Below are 16207 nucleotides of genomic sequence, written 5' to 3'. Positions count from 1 at the left end.
ATAGAGGTCAGACAGCTTCTTATCATATGAGCTAAAGGGATGTGGTTCCAAACGCCTACAACTTCGATAGCTTAAAAACCATCACTTCTTGTCTTTCTAATTATAGGGATGTAAATGGGGAGAATGCAAGATAAACAAAACTCCCTACCATTGCATTTGGGGAGGGGCCATGGCTCAGTGATACAGCATCTTCTTGGTATGCAGAAGGTCCCAGATTCAATCCCCGGCATCTCCAGTTAAAGGGACTAGGCAAGTCGGTGATGTGAAAGATCCCTGCCTGAGACCCTGGAGAGCCGCTGCCGGTCTGAGTAGACAATACTGACTTTGATGGACTAAGGGTCTGGTTCAGTATAAGGCAGCTTCATGTATACCCTGCCTCATAAGGACCACCAAGGTGGCTAACAAAACATAATAAAATTGCATCATTAAACAAGAAACACATCATTAAAACAAAACCAGAGCTAAAATACAAAAACAAAAGACATCAGACAGGAAGAAAGGATTACTGATGTAATACCAAACCAAAAAGTCTTCACTCACTGGCAGAAGCTGGCAACAGGGGACAGATGAATCTCCCAGGGGAGAGAATTACAGAATTTTGGTGCCACATTTTGGTACCACACTCCCAGGTTGCCACCCACCTAATCTCAGAAGACGGGGCACGCAAGGCAGGGCCTTGGAAGATGACTGTAGTAGTCAGGTAGGTTCATAAGGGAATCACAGAAATATAGAGTTGGAAGGGAACTCCAGGGTCATCTGCCATCGTAGAAAATTTATTATATGTGGCCATTGGTCATCACAAATAGCTAAAACATAGTAATACAACAATATAAATAAAGCAAATCAGCCATTAAAATATTAAAACAGGTAGCAGATATACTAACATATACTAGTTCATCGTTTTAAACTTAATTGATAGCTCCCTCAGATCTTATTTTCTTTGCTGCTAGAGCAAACTAAGAAACCCTATGTGTCACATGAACATCTAAGTCAGACAGCAGAAATTTAACTTTATCCTCATCCGAATATGTCGTCATGGATCATCTAGTCCAACCCCCTGCATAATGCAGGAAATTCACAACTACCTCCCACCCCACACCCCCAGTGATCCCTACTCTGTGCCTAGAAGATGGCAAAAAACCCAAAAACCCTCCAGGATCCTCCAGCAATCTAGCCTGGAGGAAAATTGCTTCCTGACCCCAAAGTGGCAATTGGCATTATACTGGGCATTTAAAAGGGGCCACAAGATCCAAGCACTGACACAACCCTTCCTGCCCTCCTAAGTTCACAGAATCAGCATTGTTGTCAGATAGCCATCTAGCCTCTGCTTAAAAACTCCAAAGAAGAGGCCACCACCTCCTGAGGAAGCCTGTTCCACTGAGAAACTGCTCTAGCTTTCAGGAAGTTCTTCCTAATGTTTAGTCGAAAACTCTTTGGATTTAATTTCAACCCATTAGTTCTGGTCCTACCTTCTGGAGCAACAGAAAACAACTCCACACCATCCTTTCTGTGTGACAGCCATTCAAGTACTTGAAGATGGTTATCATATCACTTCTCAGACATCTCCTCTCCAGGCTAAAAATACCGAGCTCTTTCAACCTTTCCTCATAGGGCTTGGTCTCCAGACCTGTCACCATCTTTGTTGCCCTCCTCTGGACATCCTCCAGCTTGTCTGCATCCCAACAGGCATCGACCACCTGGAACTGCTCCATTGACCTACACAATACATGTACAATGATGGTGGGAAAGTATTTTTTCTTTGCAGCCATCACTGCTTCAGAGTATGCTTTAAAATGAGCTTTCACCTGTATCTTATAGAATTTGTCGTGAGTCTCCCTCCACAGTTGCTTTACCCACCCCCTTGTCTTTTCATCGTCTACAGCTGCTCAGTATACCAAGGGGCTACCTGGGTTCTAACACTTGAGAGAGAGCACCTGGGAGCGATTGTGTCAACCGCCAGGGTCATTTCCTCATTTCAGAGGTCAACCATGGCATTGACAGAAGCACCTGCCATATCAACTTATTAATAGATTCCCCCACCACTGCAGAGTTTTGGTATCCCTGTAAGTCTAAACCTGAACAAATAGTGATCTGACCAGGGCAAAGTAATTGTCATCCATTCCACCATCTTTAGATTGCATTCCTCCCACTCAGAAAAAAATGCCAGATCAAGAGTGTGACCTGTGTAATATGTAGGATGAGCTATTTCCTGAGTCACACCCATGGTTGTCATGGACATGAAATCCTGAGCCATTCCTCACAAGACAGCTTTGGCACAATGACCCACCACAACATAATCCTATGGAAGGTTGTACATATGTCCAAAATAAAATAGCATGTGGGTGCTATCCTTGGGCCTATGGAGACAAGGGAAATTGTGCCAGCTACCTAGTTATTTTCCCACTCCTATTGAAACATTCCCTCTGAGGCCAATTCCCAGCAGTCCCTGGGTGCAGTCATCTTAACAACCTTGGCAGATTTGGCTCAGAGGAAACTTGGTGGTGGTGAAAAGTGCTGTCAAGTCACAGGCAATTTATGGCAACCTCATACAGTTTTCAAGGCAAGAGACAATCGGAGGTGGTTTGCCATTGTCTGCTTCTGCATAGCAACTCTGGAATTCCTTGGTGGTCTCCCCTCCAAGTACTAACCAGGGCTGACTGCTTACCTTCAGAGATCTGACGAGATCAGGCTAGCCTGGGCCATCCAGGACAGGGCCAGAGGAAACTTACTGGGTTGTTATTTGGCTGTGGGGATTGGTTTCCAGGACAGCTTTTTCTGAGCCTAGCTACTTCCCAAACAATTCCTCATGGATTTCCATGTTTTTTTTTTCTTTCTCTCTTCCTAAATGGCCAATCTGTAGCCATTCATTCTTATATCTAGTTTTTCTAAACTCTTCACCCCTAAACGCTTTACATCTGCAGGGTTGTTCTCTGTGGTATATTTGTAGAAGAGTATTTTGAGTAAATGAAATTTTTGAAAGCTAAGTGTTTTTTTCACTGTCTACTCAGTAGTCATTCCTTGGTACTTACAAATGTTTACTGCAATCCATAGAACATCTTGCCATGTGCTGAATAGGTCTTTCATACTCCTAGTTTAGCTTGTGCAAGGTAGTATGCAGGAGGCAAGTGGCAGACATAGGAAATTTGGTAGCTATAGTCAGAATCTTCAGGATTGTACCAGTTATACAAGTATGTTTACAATTTAGGATGGGATTTGAGAGATGATATTAGAGCCCTGTGATTACGGCTAGCATTTTTGACAAATAATAGAATACATAAGGCATGTTCATACATTATATATTTCGCACACTGTTCCAGAAATCGTAGCAATTACTGAATTGGAAAACATTGTTTCAAAATCTTGTATGTACTTGCACAGAAAAATAAATGACTGAGAATAGTCTGCCATTTGTAAATAGGCACTTTTGAATAGTCAGTTGTATTTTGATCTGTTCACCCTTCTTTGGTACATACAATTGAGACATTCTTAAGCCATGCTAGAGAACTAGCATAGTTTCATAAAGATAAGCTCTTCTCAGTGTATTGAGCATTTTTATCTTTGCTTAGAGTGATAGCATTTCTAATGAACGTTAAGTCTGAATATTTAACATAAAGAACTGTTTCATAATGTTAGCAATACTTTTGAAAGGTAGTGAGAGACTATGCAGTGGGAAACCATTGCCAGTTTATTCATAAGTTGTTCAGGATTCTGGTGCATTTTATTTTATTAAATAATTTTTTAAGTGATATTGGTTCCAAAGATGTGTTACCCCATGAGCCTGCGTGGTACAATGTTTAGAGTGCCACATTTTGATGTGGGATATCCGTGTTCAAGTCTCTGCTTAATACTTAATGAATACTATAGAAAGAACTCAGTTTTACAGAACAAATTTGAAACTTTAAAATAACAACTAGAAATCCATATTACCCTTCATTTAGTGTGTTCAGTTGCTTGACAGTACCAAAGAAACCACTCAAATCCAAAATTTATCATGGAAAAGTAGTCCTGTGGCATCATTCTGCCAAACTTTTTGCAAGCTGTTGTTTTGGGCTTCAGGTAACAAATGGAATGCAAATTGGCTGTGCTAATTGCTGCAAATTACCATTGCAAACTAAGGAATGCTCAAAAATATTGCTGCTTATGCAAAACATGATACAGTTTGTTGTTGTTCCTTACTAGCCAAAAATGTTTTGTAATGCTCTTAAATACTTGTGGTCTAAATGCTGATGCATATTGCACATTTATATTGAGATTGTTTACTTAATGCTTGTCAGTTAAAATATAAAAATCTAAATCAGAAATGCTTAAGTTAACTTTTGTTTTATGGAAAAAATATACTCGTAATTATATTTTATTTGTAGCTTATGAGTGTGTTTAAAATAGTTTTTTGTTTGTTTGCCTTGTGTAAAGGCAGTTCTATACTAAGGAGATCCTACCTAATTAAGATAACAACCCTCAATCATTAAGAAGTAAATTCCCTTCATTAGTGGGGGTTTCCTGTAAGGTCTTTGGGATTGATTACTAGTCTCATATGTAATAGAGAGTTGGTATGGCAATCCAAATAACAGAACCCAAATCAAAGAAATGAGATTTAAGCATACTGGTTATGGCTGAGATGATATACTGGGAGTGCTGGAGATTGTCAAAGGATCCATATTTTTAAAGCTCTGTATCATGTAGCATTTTTATTAGCTTACTATTCTGTGCCTTCATTTCAGCATAAGATTTTTTTTAGCTCAAACTAATAATCTGTATTAAGCAATGCATGTGCATGCTTGTTATGCGGGCTAAAACAAAGCAAATTACGCAAGACTGTATTACAACAGTTATGTTTTTATCTTGTAAAGAAGGTAAGTAGCATTTAAGAACCATTTTACAGTTTTGTTTAACAACACATTATATGCTGACAAAGGATTTTGAAATAATAAATGTTAAAATACAGAAATACTCTATGCCCCGAATTTTGAAAAGCGGGAGGGTAAAATCTGCTTGCTCTGCATAGCAGCAACATAGGAGACCATAGTACAGCTGCTGAATTGAAGCCAAAGACTGTTGTCCTCAGGCTTTGTAAAAAATAAATGTTATAAGGTATTTGCTAAAGAATTGCCATGCTTTCTTGGAGTGACAGTGCATTGATCATGGATAGATCTGGAAGCTAAAAACTAGACTTTAGAAAAAAAAAACTTGTACCATTCAGTATAATGAAGGCTGGATGTGAGAGAGCTTGTATTTTGTTCCTGTCTGATGGTGTCTATTGCAGGAAGTCTGTTTCCTGTCTGTCACAGGAAATCTTGTAAAATGGAAGGTTATATCTGGAAAGTGTTTTCAAACTTGACTCTAAATGTGTATTTTTTATCTCTGTAGCTTGTCCTCCTGTAGATGATGGCGAGAAACAGCATAAACGGTTTAGGCTGTCATCAAAATCATCTCCAAAAGAGAGTTTGCATCCTACTTCTCTACTCTTGGTCGAGCAAGATTCTTCAAATTACAGAGAGAAGTTTATCCCCCCTGAACTTAGTATCTGGGACTATTTCATAGCAAAGGTAACTTTATTTATTTTTATTTTTTCACTCACTGTCACATAGGCTTGTCAACCCCCCATTGGGGCTTAGAGATCTCCTGGAGTTACACAGAATTACAACTAATAGCCAGACTACAAAGATCAGTTCCCCTGAAGAAAGTGGCTGCTTTGGAAGGTGGATTCTGTAGCATTATACCACACTGAAGTCCCTCCCCAAAACCTGCCCTCTCCTGGCTCTACCTGTAAATCTCCAGGAATTTCCTAACTCAGGGTTGGCAGCCTGCTGTTCAACTGTCTTTGCTTTCCCAGTCTTTCAAAGCTGCAGAGATGTTCAAATGAATTGTTTATTCTTGAGGGAAAACAAATAAATAAATGACATGAAAAATCATCACAACAGAAGAGTATATTATAGATAACCTTGCATGAAGAAAAGTCTAAGCTAGTTTAAGAACAAAAGAAATATGGCAAGGAAGCTTATTTGGAGATGGTGCCAAATAACTAAAAGAAAGTATAGGCATGCAAGACATACAAAAAATAAGTTCAAGGCAGTGGGGAAGGGAAGCCTGACATTCATTCCCATCTACATTTCTAACGTTAAAAAGTATAAACAATGAATTATTATGAAGCAAATCCCTACAGAAAGCTGTACAGGTTTTTTTTTATTCATCTCTGTTGTGGCATGGTTTTTGTTGTGTGGTGTTTGACATTTAGTGCTCCCTTAATCTCTGTTCAGCCATTTTCTCCATCATCACAAATGAAAGCTGAATATGATTCTGAGGAAAGTCCAGAAAGCAGTGATGACGAAGATGGTGATGATGAACATTTGAAGCTTCAAGAACACTCTAATTCAAATTCATATAGGTAATTAAACTTTCTTTTACTATATATATATAATCTTCCACTAGTGAAATATTGACATCTAAGAAAGAAGAAAATTTTACGTTACCTAAAACCACATACCCACACATTTGCATACAGTGCATATGTCCAGTCTCCTTCAGTTTGTGATACTCGTTCTTAACACTATCAGGTTCTGTTAGAGGATTCCCTGACTTCCAGAAGACATATTTGAGGGGCAAAATTATACAGGAAAAGCTTTTTTACCTGGCACTTTATCCTGAATGGTCAGTTAATCAGCATCATCCAGAGGGAAGTTCCTCCCCAGCCACCGTACCACTTCATCTTTAGGAATACATGCACCCCACTCCTGTCTCTGGCCATTGTTGGGTATCTGACAGTTTGTGCTGCCAGCTGATATCATCATCGGGTACCTCCTTACCCCTCAAGCTGTCTCAAGTTGTTAAGAGCAAGCTCTGTCTGAGTGGTCTCAGCAGCTACTTGCTGCATAGGTATGCTGGGGGTGAGGATCCTGTCTTGCGAGCTGTCACCATGGTATTCCCACTGGTTCCTCTGGACTAGGACATGGGGCAGAGCAATCAGCTTTAATATCTGGCAGATCTGAGTAACCAGCAACCCCTATTCCCCATGAGTGTCGCATAGCATTTACAGTAGTTATATGGTTATAGTCAAATAGACTTGTCAACCCCCCATTGGGGCTTAGAGATCTCCTGGAGTTCCTACAGAACCATGGATAAAAATATTCTTAAAGTATGGGAGAATATTACAGTAACAGTTTCAGTAAATTTTGAAAATGTTAATAGTTTTGCAAGTAAATTCTACTTGCCTCTTTGCCAACATGTAGTGTTTAATTAGGCTGATTTGCCTAAAGGAGGGATTTTATGTTCACAGAAAAGATAAGGGCATGTGAAAAAATGCCATTGGTTTTTTTTTCTAATTGGTGATGACATTATTAGGTTATGACGGGTCCTCAAACTACGGCCCGCGGGCCGGATCCAGGACATCAGGGTCCTGAACCCAGCCCCTTTAACCGGTCACTTCCTCCCAGCCCCCTACACACAGCCACCCTTCAAAAAAAAGGTTAAACGGACGCGGGCGGCACGAAAGCAATCAACTGTACTGTGTGGCGGGCGGCGAGGCCCTGGGACTTCAAGTCCTGGCATGCAAAGTGACGCGCATGCACCGTTTAAGCCTGCGAGGTGCAGGGGTGGCTGGCCGTAGAGTTGAGATTGGAAGAAAAAAACGAGAGGTAGGAAAAATTTCTGTTGTTCGGGCCCAGCTTGTCTGGAATGACTCCTCCATGGTGCGTTGGGGGGGGGGGGAGAAGCGTGGGGAGGTAGCGGGGCGGCCGACGGGCGAGCGGGTGGCAGGTGACGCACGACTGGCATGTGTGAATACGTATACAAGTGAATATGTCTTTCTCTGCAAGGTAGGACAGGAGGGGGTGTGTATGGGGTTTAGGAGGGGGGAGTTGTGCATTAGACTCCTTTGGAGCTAATGAGGGAAGGAAGGGGTGTGTGCTGGGTGTGGGGGGTGTATTATTGGTCTGGGAGCCATGTTGCCAAATTCGCATTGGCCTCCGTGTGGGGTGGCCGGCCTGGCCTGTTAGGTGGGGTGTGATCTGCAGAAATCCTGGCATGGACCGAAACATCCGAGCCTGCCTGCTGCAGGTCAGCCCCCCCCCTTTCACGTGGCTTCTTCAAAAGTTGGCCGCTCTGCTGGGAGGTGGGCAACATTTTATTTTATTTATTTACTTACTAATTTCATCCCCTGCCTTTCTCCCCCTCGGGGACCCAAAGCAGCATACGTCCTTCTCCTCTCCTCCATTGAATCCTCATGACAACCTTGTGAGGTAGGTTAGGCTGAGAGTGTGTGACTGGCCCTCCTAAGAGGGCTCCTGCCACAGCTGCATAATGGGTGGAAAGCCGCAGGGGAAGCGGCTGGTGCTTTTTTCCTAGTGTGGAGAGTCAAGACGTGGGAAAGGATTTGCCCTGGGTTGCACAGCCTGGAGAAAGTGTGCCTTTCAATGGCCTGATGCAGCGGGGTGATAGCAGCTTTTTCTCCTCTGGCTCTTTTGTCCATCCTCCTTTCCCCTGCCTGCTGTGCAGTTCATCTTCTTTCAGCAGGCAGGAGAAGGAGGCAGAAAACAGTGTTGAAGGAAGACCAGGTGAGAGATGCAGCAGCTGCCCCTTCTCCTTCTGCAGAAGGGGCTTTAAAGGGATGTGTTGCAGACCTGTAGATTGCAACCTGGCACTTCCTGATCGTTGCCAGCCATGCAGCTGCTCAAGATGCAAGTATCTGGGCAGCCAACAAGTTGGCATCCTTAGGTTGATGGGGGAGAATTGCAGATCCATGCAGGCTCCTCCAGTAGTTCCCTTTGAACTATGAACTCCCAGAGTCACCTGGCAAGCTGTTGTTGGAAAAAGACTGCTGAACTAGATGGACCTTTTGCATTAATGCACTACTGAACAAATATTGTCGAAGGCTTTCACGGTCAGAGTTCATTGGTTCTCGTAGGTTATCCGGGCTGTGTAACCGTGGTCTTGGAATTTTCTTTCCTGACGTTTCGCCAGCAGCTGTGGCCGGCATCTTCAGAGGAGTAACACTGAAGGACAGTGTCTCTCAGTGTCAAGTGTGTAGGAAGAGTGAGTCTGACTATATATCACTCTTCCTACACACTTGACACTGAGAGACACTGTCCTTCAGTGTTACTCCTCTGAAGATGCCGGCCACAGCTGCTGGCGAAACGTCAGGAAAGAAAATACCAAGACCACGGTTACACAGCCCGGATAACCTACGAGAACCACTGAACAAATAGTCCCTGTTTTTAAGCAGCATTTGTTAATTCCTGAATGAAACATCTGAAATCTCCAACCAGATCCAGACTAACTGATGAACACTTGCATCACTTGCTACAACTAGTGGTGACAAATATGGAACCGGATTTTGACCATCTCATTAGCCAAAAGCAGGCCCATAATTCCCATTGAAATATTATAAGTTTATGTTGATTAAAACCATTCTTCATTTTAAATATTGCATTGTTTCTCTTATTTTTTGTGCACTACAAATAAAATATGTGCAGTATGAATAGGAATTTGTTCATATTTTTTTCAAACTATAGTCCGGCCCTCAACAGTGTTTGAGGGACAGTGAACTGGCCCCCTGTTTAAAAAGTTTGAGGACCCCTGGGTTATGACATAAGCTGGGCCGAAAGTTTGTGGAATAAACTGTAGTTCAAATTTAAGGGCATGAATAAATTCAAGGGTGGCCTGGGCATGTCTCTGTCTTTCAAACTCCAGTTTAGTATGTTCATATTCTGACTTTACATTCATTCAATAATGCTTATAGAAGTCCTCTGGATTATTTTGAGCACTTGGAAAAAAGTACTGTGATCAGGATTTTAGTGGCTAAAATTTTGAGTCAAGAGAATGCTTTTGGCCAGTGTCTTATTCATAGTGATGTACAAGAAGCATATGCTACCCTGTAATATAAGGGAGTGCACAGAACTCTTTTGACTGTAAAAAGCAAATATTGAATTATCACAGAAAAGATATATTTGAGACTGCAACATTTTGAATATCACCAAAAATTTCAATAAATGTTTATTTTATTTAGTTGGTCACTGATGAGACTGGCTATGGTTCAGCTGGTTCTTCATAATTTGAAGATTTTCTATCCTTTGGCTGGGCATGATCTTTCAGGTAATAATCTGTCTTCATAATGTTGTCTTTTGTAGAACTCCCTCGCTTAAGGTTAGTTATGTATACCTTTTACGGATTCTTCTGATTTGTTTACTTGTATATGCTTTATTTATAGTAGATATTTCTGCTCAGTTAAAATATTAAAATTTCAGGCTTACTAATGATTCTTAATTTATATGGCTTAGTTTCTGACTAATTGTTACAAGAGTCCAAGGTTTTGTTCCTTTTCAATAAAAGATGTGATTGATGTTGTAACTGAGCAGTATGAAGAGAAAGCAGTTAAAAAAATGTTTTTGCCTATTTTCAGATCTTCCAGTTAGCTCTCCACTGTGTCACACAGTTCTAAAGGTACTCCAGCGCTGGGAACAAGTTCTTCTCAGACGACTTGAGATGCATGATGGCCCACCAGAAAATTTCATTTCTGTTCGTACTTCAGAAGATGCATCCTCTTCAGGTCCTGCACTGCTCCGTCACAAAGCGCTGCTGGAACCTACAAACACCCCTTTCAAGTAAATACATACAATGACTGAACTATATTGTAACTATATGTTGTTAATGTTCTTTAGTCGCGTGTGTGAAATCTGCTGTTTGAAATGTACGTTTTTGTGTTCAGTCATGTTGGTTAGTTGAGAATTCAGTCATTTTACTGTAGTGGTCTTCCACCTTTTCAGATTTGGGACCCACCTTTAACGTTTGGGTGTGACATCATGGAACTCATTGTGCTACAAGCACATGATGGGCAGTCACCTTTATCGCGAGTTTCAGCGTGCTTAGTCAGTTGTCCCAAGACACTCCACCAGACGTTGACGATTAGAAAAGTGCTCAGTTTATTTACAGTGCATCCAGTCTCCAGCATACACTTCCAATCAGTAACACAATTCAACATAGCCTCCGGCTTAGCCCTCCTTAACTCACCAACACAGAGCCCTAGAGGCTACACACTTATATACACACTATACATCAGATATGCACCAGGCCACCTGCTACTACACCCACAGCATTGCATCACCTTTCCGGCCATATCTGGTTCCTTCCAGTTTACACTGCTGCTGCAGGCCATTACAGACTCTTACATCAGCCCAGATCCTCTAGATCTGACATGTACTGACAGCTCTCTCTAACCAGTTGTCCTGTCATAATATTACAACATACTTGTATTTGCGACAACCTTTGCATCTGAGCCATGGGACAGGGGAAGAGGAGCTAGGAAGTTGTGACCTCACATGTAGGCAGCAAATCAGGGAAGCCAGGGACAGAAACACTAGTTGAACACCAAGTACCAGAGCTGTGAAGGAGTACTGTCCCCCTTTGAGCAGCTTCACTGCCCTGTTGCTTCTCATTGTGTATGTAAAGTGCATCAGAAATTGTGACACCCTGGATGTCTGTGCACGCACACTAACTGTGGATTCTTCTTAAAAGCAGCAAAAAAAGGGTGGCTTTATAGAGGATTCTGACCCAGCAAGTTGGATTATGCAACCCATCTAAAGATTCTTAACCCTTGGGCTGAAAACCACTACCTCAATCAGTTATTGTTTAACCTCACATTGCTATTTGTAATATAGAGTCTAATAGAAACTTGCATTGCAGTGCAGCATTAGTGTTAACCTTTAAGCATACATTACTTGCAGGCAGCATGTAAAACCAGCTGTGAAAGTTTGATTTCCACACCTAAAATTGTGAAAAAAGCTTTTGTTAATAATTGCATTATACATAAACTTATCAAGATGTCATCATGGGCTATAGAGCTCTCTTGAGTGTATACTCAGTGTAATGTCTGTGACACTGTGAATGGCCTTTAATCACTGATATCTTCCCCTATCCATCTGTCCTTTAGTACTAAATAAAAAATAAATAACTATGTTGATAGTATGTGGAACATATAGTATTGACATAGTATGTAGAACACTTTGTGTTGCTTTCCCCCCGAAGAAATAGTTTCATCTTATAAGGAAAATAAAACACAGGATACTATCTGGGCACAAATGTGTCTTCTGTTTCTTGGAAACTATTTCTTTACACTGTGCTGAGTTACTGCCTTTGAGAGGATATAGTCTCAAACACTGAAGTGATCCCATGAGATAGATGAATATGAATGAGAGAGAAGATGAAGGATCAGTAGTGCTGATATCCTTCCTGTACTGGAAAACTATTTTAGTATCTTGCCTGTATAGGGAGATGGTTTACTGCCTGACATTGCAATCCTAAGCAGAATTACACCCTTCTCTGTGCTGAGAGGGGTATACCTTTGTTTAGGATTGTGTGTGACTGATACTGTGTCAGGGGATAAACGTGTCCCATAGCTTTTTGTTTTTGAGGATGATTGTAAAATATATTAAGTATGATCACCCTTATTTCATTCCTCTAGTTACTTTGAGTTTTGGTTTGGTATTCTTTTTGTATAGAAATGAAAGACATGTCCAAACTCAAGATACATTGTTTATTTCAAAAGGAGGCATAACTCTCCATAAACCTAAAAATCCAGACTCTAGAGATTTGATCTGTTTTACAGTGATTGCCGAGAGACAATAACTCAAGGCATAATAAAGTATCGCATAATAATTTGCTTGTTTCTGACCTGGAATCTGACAGTAATTTGTACCAATGTGATTTGGTCTGAAGTGCCATGTGAAACTTCATTTACTGATATAAGAGAAACTAGACTGTTGTCTCTAACTAAAGGGCAGCTTTCTCAAAATGGCTGAACTATGAGAAATCTGTTTGGTGTTCTAAATTGCATGGTTCATATATAATTGGGTCAATATGGCTGGGATATGTTGCCTTACCTGTCACGTGGGATATCACAATAGATCTGTGACTGAAACCAGTGACTACAGTAGCAGCTGTAAGGAAGCTAGAAAACCTATATGAAGATAAGATGGAAAGTTCTGCTTTTCTATAAACTGTCTATTTAGCTATATTAGATAAGACAAAAATGGATAAAATTGGCAAAAAATTCTATTCAACATCAGAGCTAATGTTTAAGGTAACCGATTATCTGTTCATTATGGGTAGATACCAATTATTTTATGGAAATAGATGATATCTTACCTGAAGGGTATGGGCCATCCGATGTGATATAGATGTAATGGTTTATACAAAAAAATCTAATTTGTCTGTTTATTTGAAAGTTCATTTTGTTGTTGGCTCACCCATAATCTAAATCTTTTTGCAAGGGTTTGATTAATTTACATCCCCAAGTAAATTCATACTACTGCAGTGAATTTGTTGACAGGTCTGATGACCAAACTACTTTGAATCTTTGACTACATACATGATCACTGAATCTTCTTAAGGTTAAAAAACTATGCTTTTGGGTGAGCTTGCAGAGTGAGTTTTATGGTTTGAAACTCAACTCTCCCTTTTTTGTAAAATTTCATAGGGGTCAAGTAGGTTTATATCCAAGTTTAGAGTTTTTGCCTAAAGTTGTTCTGCATTTATGTGTTGCTCTGGATATTTTACCTTTCCTCCCTTTTGTGGGAAGAATAAAGTGGAAAGAGCTTGTGCATAAACTTGTGCTGTCAGAACTTGTTACGATGTAGTTAAAGTAGTGTCCACTGGAAATGCATGCAGTTTCTATTAGAAATCATGCTACTTCTGTAACTCTTTTTAAAGATGTGATAGAGGACATCTGCAAAGCAGAAATATAGTCCACTTGATCAGCTTTTCTCAACGTTACTCCATGAAAGGCAGCTTTTGGGAGAACACAATTTTAGTGCATGCGTTCATAAGGCCTTTATTTATGCCTCAGTAATCTTCCATTGTGTAACTTCACAGGAAGAAGAAAATGAGCCTGCATTTAGCATCAGCCATTGTTTTTTAAGAGTTGCTTTGTACAACCATTCAAGTGTCCTGCTTCCATGTTCATATTAGTAAAAGGAATAATATGTAAGAAGTTCAGTAGTGGCTTTGTGAAGGAACTGAGAAAGTGTGGGCACCACTGAGTTCTGCAGTAACAATACCTGGCAGGTCAGGTTCAGCAGTCGGGTCCAAAGACAAGGTCACAAGGTTCAGAGAATTCAAGCAACCGGTAGGACTGTCAGCAAGGTTGAAGAGCAATGGCTCCACACTGACACCAGCCTCACTGTAGCCTTTTACATGGAGTTTCCCTGCATGTGATGCTGGGTCCAGCATTAGGCTCATCTTGCAAGCTGAAGCAGCCCCTCTGCTCACAGCGAGTAGGAGTGTTCAGATCCTGCTGCAACTTACTGGTTTCTTCTGGTGCTTCCTTAACAGAGGAGAGGCTTTGGGCTGCCAGGCGCGCATTCCTGCAGCTGGTCCAGGCCTCAGGCCTAATTCTGTTCCTGGGGTCATGGAGAATGTGGCAGGTCTGCCATCGGCAGGTCCATGCTGGAACCTCCTGGCTTGAGGGCCCTGCTGGCTAAGGGGTCAGCGCCAGTACTAGCAAAGGTTCCCTTCAGGGCTGCACTGAGGTATCTACCTTGGAGGGAGCGTCTGGCAGGGTGGGGCTCGGGGACCAGTCCTGTTTCTCCAATGAGGACTCATCCTCCCACACTAATATGTCCATGACAGATACTTTCTCCTGCTATTGGAGAAAGTATCCCTACCCGTATCCCTACTGGTAGGGATACTTTCTCCTGCTGCTAGAGATAAAACCATTAATTGAAATAATGTTTCTTACATTCAGGGGAATTCTGGAAGATTTTGTTGCTCGTCTGTGTGGACATTTCCCATTGTGTGAGTGCACAAAGAAAGTACAATGAGACTTTCTAAAAAATCTGGAAATTAAGTACATGTTTTAATTTTTATGTGTAAGTTATCATCAGATGTAGTCATATTAAATTTATTATACAGAGCAGTGATACTACTTTACTCTTCATATCTTCCTCTTTCTGTTTGAAATTTGCAGTTCTGATGTTCTCAAATGCTTAGATGTTTTATCTTTCACTTACAGGTCTACAAGTAACAGTGCCCTGTCTGTGAAGAGGCTTTGGCAGTATCTCATTAAACAAGAAATGGTCCAGGAAACCTTCATCAGAAACATATTTACAAAGAGAAGACGCTTAAATGAGGTGTGTATATTAATGCTTCCATATGAAATTACATACCATTAATTATGTTTCTTAAACCCATGTTTATCAAAACTTTTGTCCTTCAGGGCTTTTCCTCTTTCTAAAATTATTATCTCATTCAATGCATCTCATTAGCACAAGTGCCAGTCATCTGGTTGGTGAATGTGTAGGAATCCTTGTGTGCATCTTGGTACTGCAAATGAGTATATGAGAGTAAGGGTATAGGGATATTAAAGATAATTGATTATTCCTTCTTTACCGTTAAGTTTTTACCTGACAATTAAAGCACGCTACTTGTCGGCAACCCACATACATTAATACCTTTATGTATTTATGGAGATTGCAGATCCTCTACACTTTGAGGCTGTCAGTAATGTACTTAAGTTCTATCCCCCTCCTGATTCTTCACGTCAATTTGATGGCAATCGCTAAGATACAATTGTTGATTTCTGGCTCTTCAGAGTGTTCCCTTCTGATCCTTTGTCTCTTTCATTCGATGTTGAGCACAGGTTTATTGCCCATTACATTGTCAGATTTGACCTTCCATTTGTAATGCTGTGTTATTCGTATTCCATTTATCACCTTACACTTTTCTTACATCTCTACTGCTTTCCTGTTTTGTTTTTTTTTTTTAATATAATATGAGCCATTATAAGTTATGCATTGGGAAAAAAATCAGGTTTGATTGACTCTAAATAGCTAGCTTTGGCCCAGTATTATACACTACACCAGGGGTGGGGAACCTGGACATCATTGGCGGCGGCCCGCGGACTCTCCTACAGAAGCCGCCGCTGGAGCGTGTGCGGCCGGCCAGGCAAGTAGGGAACAGAAGCCAAGCGCCCGCAGTCGGCATGGCCAGTGGCTTCTCTGGCGCCCTCTGGGCCTGTTCGAGCGGAGGGGCGTGGCTGGCGGAGGGGCGCAAAGGCGGCGGCAAAGCCCAGCCGGGCGGAGGATCCTCCTGCTGCTGCTTGCTCCGGGCACATGGGAGGCGGTGGGGCCCAGCCCGGCCCACAGGTGAAGGGCGCGGTGATTGGGCTGGTAGCTGGCGAGGCATGGGGCAGGAAGTCGGGTGGGCGGAGGCTCTGGGACGCGGA

At 41.5% G+C, this 16207-nt stretch overlaps 1 protein-coding gene across 2 annotated transcripts in view; it reads left to right on the top strand.

The window, feature by feature from the left end:
- DMXL1 (Dmx like 1) overlaps window positions 1-16207 on the top strand; it is a 102331-nt gene that overhangs the window by 61345 nt on the left and 24779 nt on the right. For both annotated transcript variants that reach the window (XM_056847834.1, XM_056847833.1), the window contains 5 exons: window positions 5365-5543; window positions 6255-6382; window positions 9998-10083; window positions 10391-10592; window positions 14996-15113. In XM_056847834.1, the coding sequence (XP_056703812.1) occupies window positions 5365-5543; window positions 6255-6382; window positions 9998-10083; window positions 10391-10592; window positions 14996-15113 (713 nt within the window). The remainder of the gene's footprint in view (window positions 1-5364; window positions 5544-6254; window positions 6383-9997; window positions 10084-10390; window positions 10593-14995; window positions 15114-16207) is intronic.

Source organism: Euleptes europaea, chromosome 4 (genome assembly GCF_029931775.1).
Source record: "Euleptes europaea isolate rEulEur1 chromosome 4, rEulEur1.hap1, whole genome shotgun sequence".
In the NCBI taxonomy this organism is placed as follows: Eukaryota; Metazoa; Chordata; class Lepidosauria; order Squamata; family Sphaerodactylidae; genus Euleptes; species Euleptes europaea.
The sequence above is the reverse complement of the archived record's forward strand: the minus strand, read 5'-3'. Positions and strand labels throughout refer to the sequence as shown.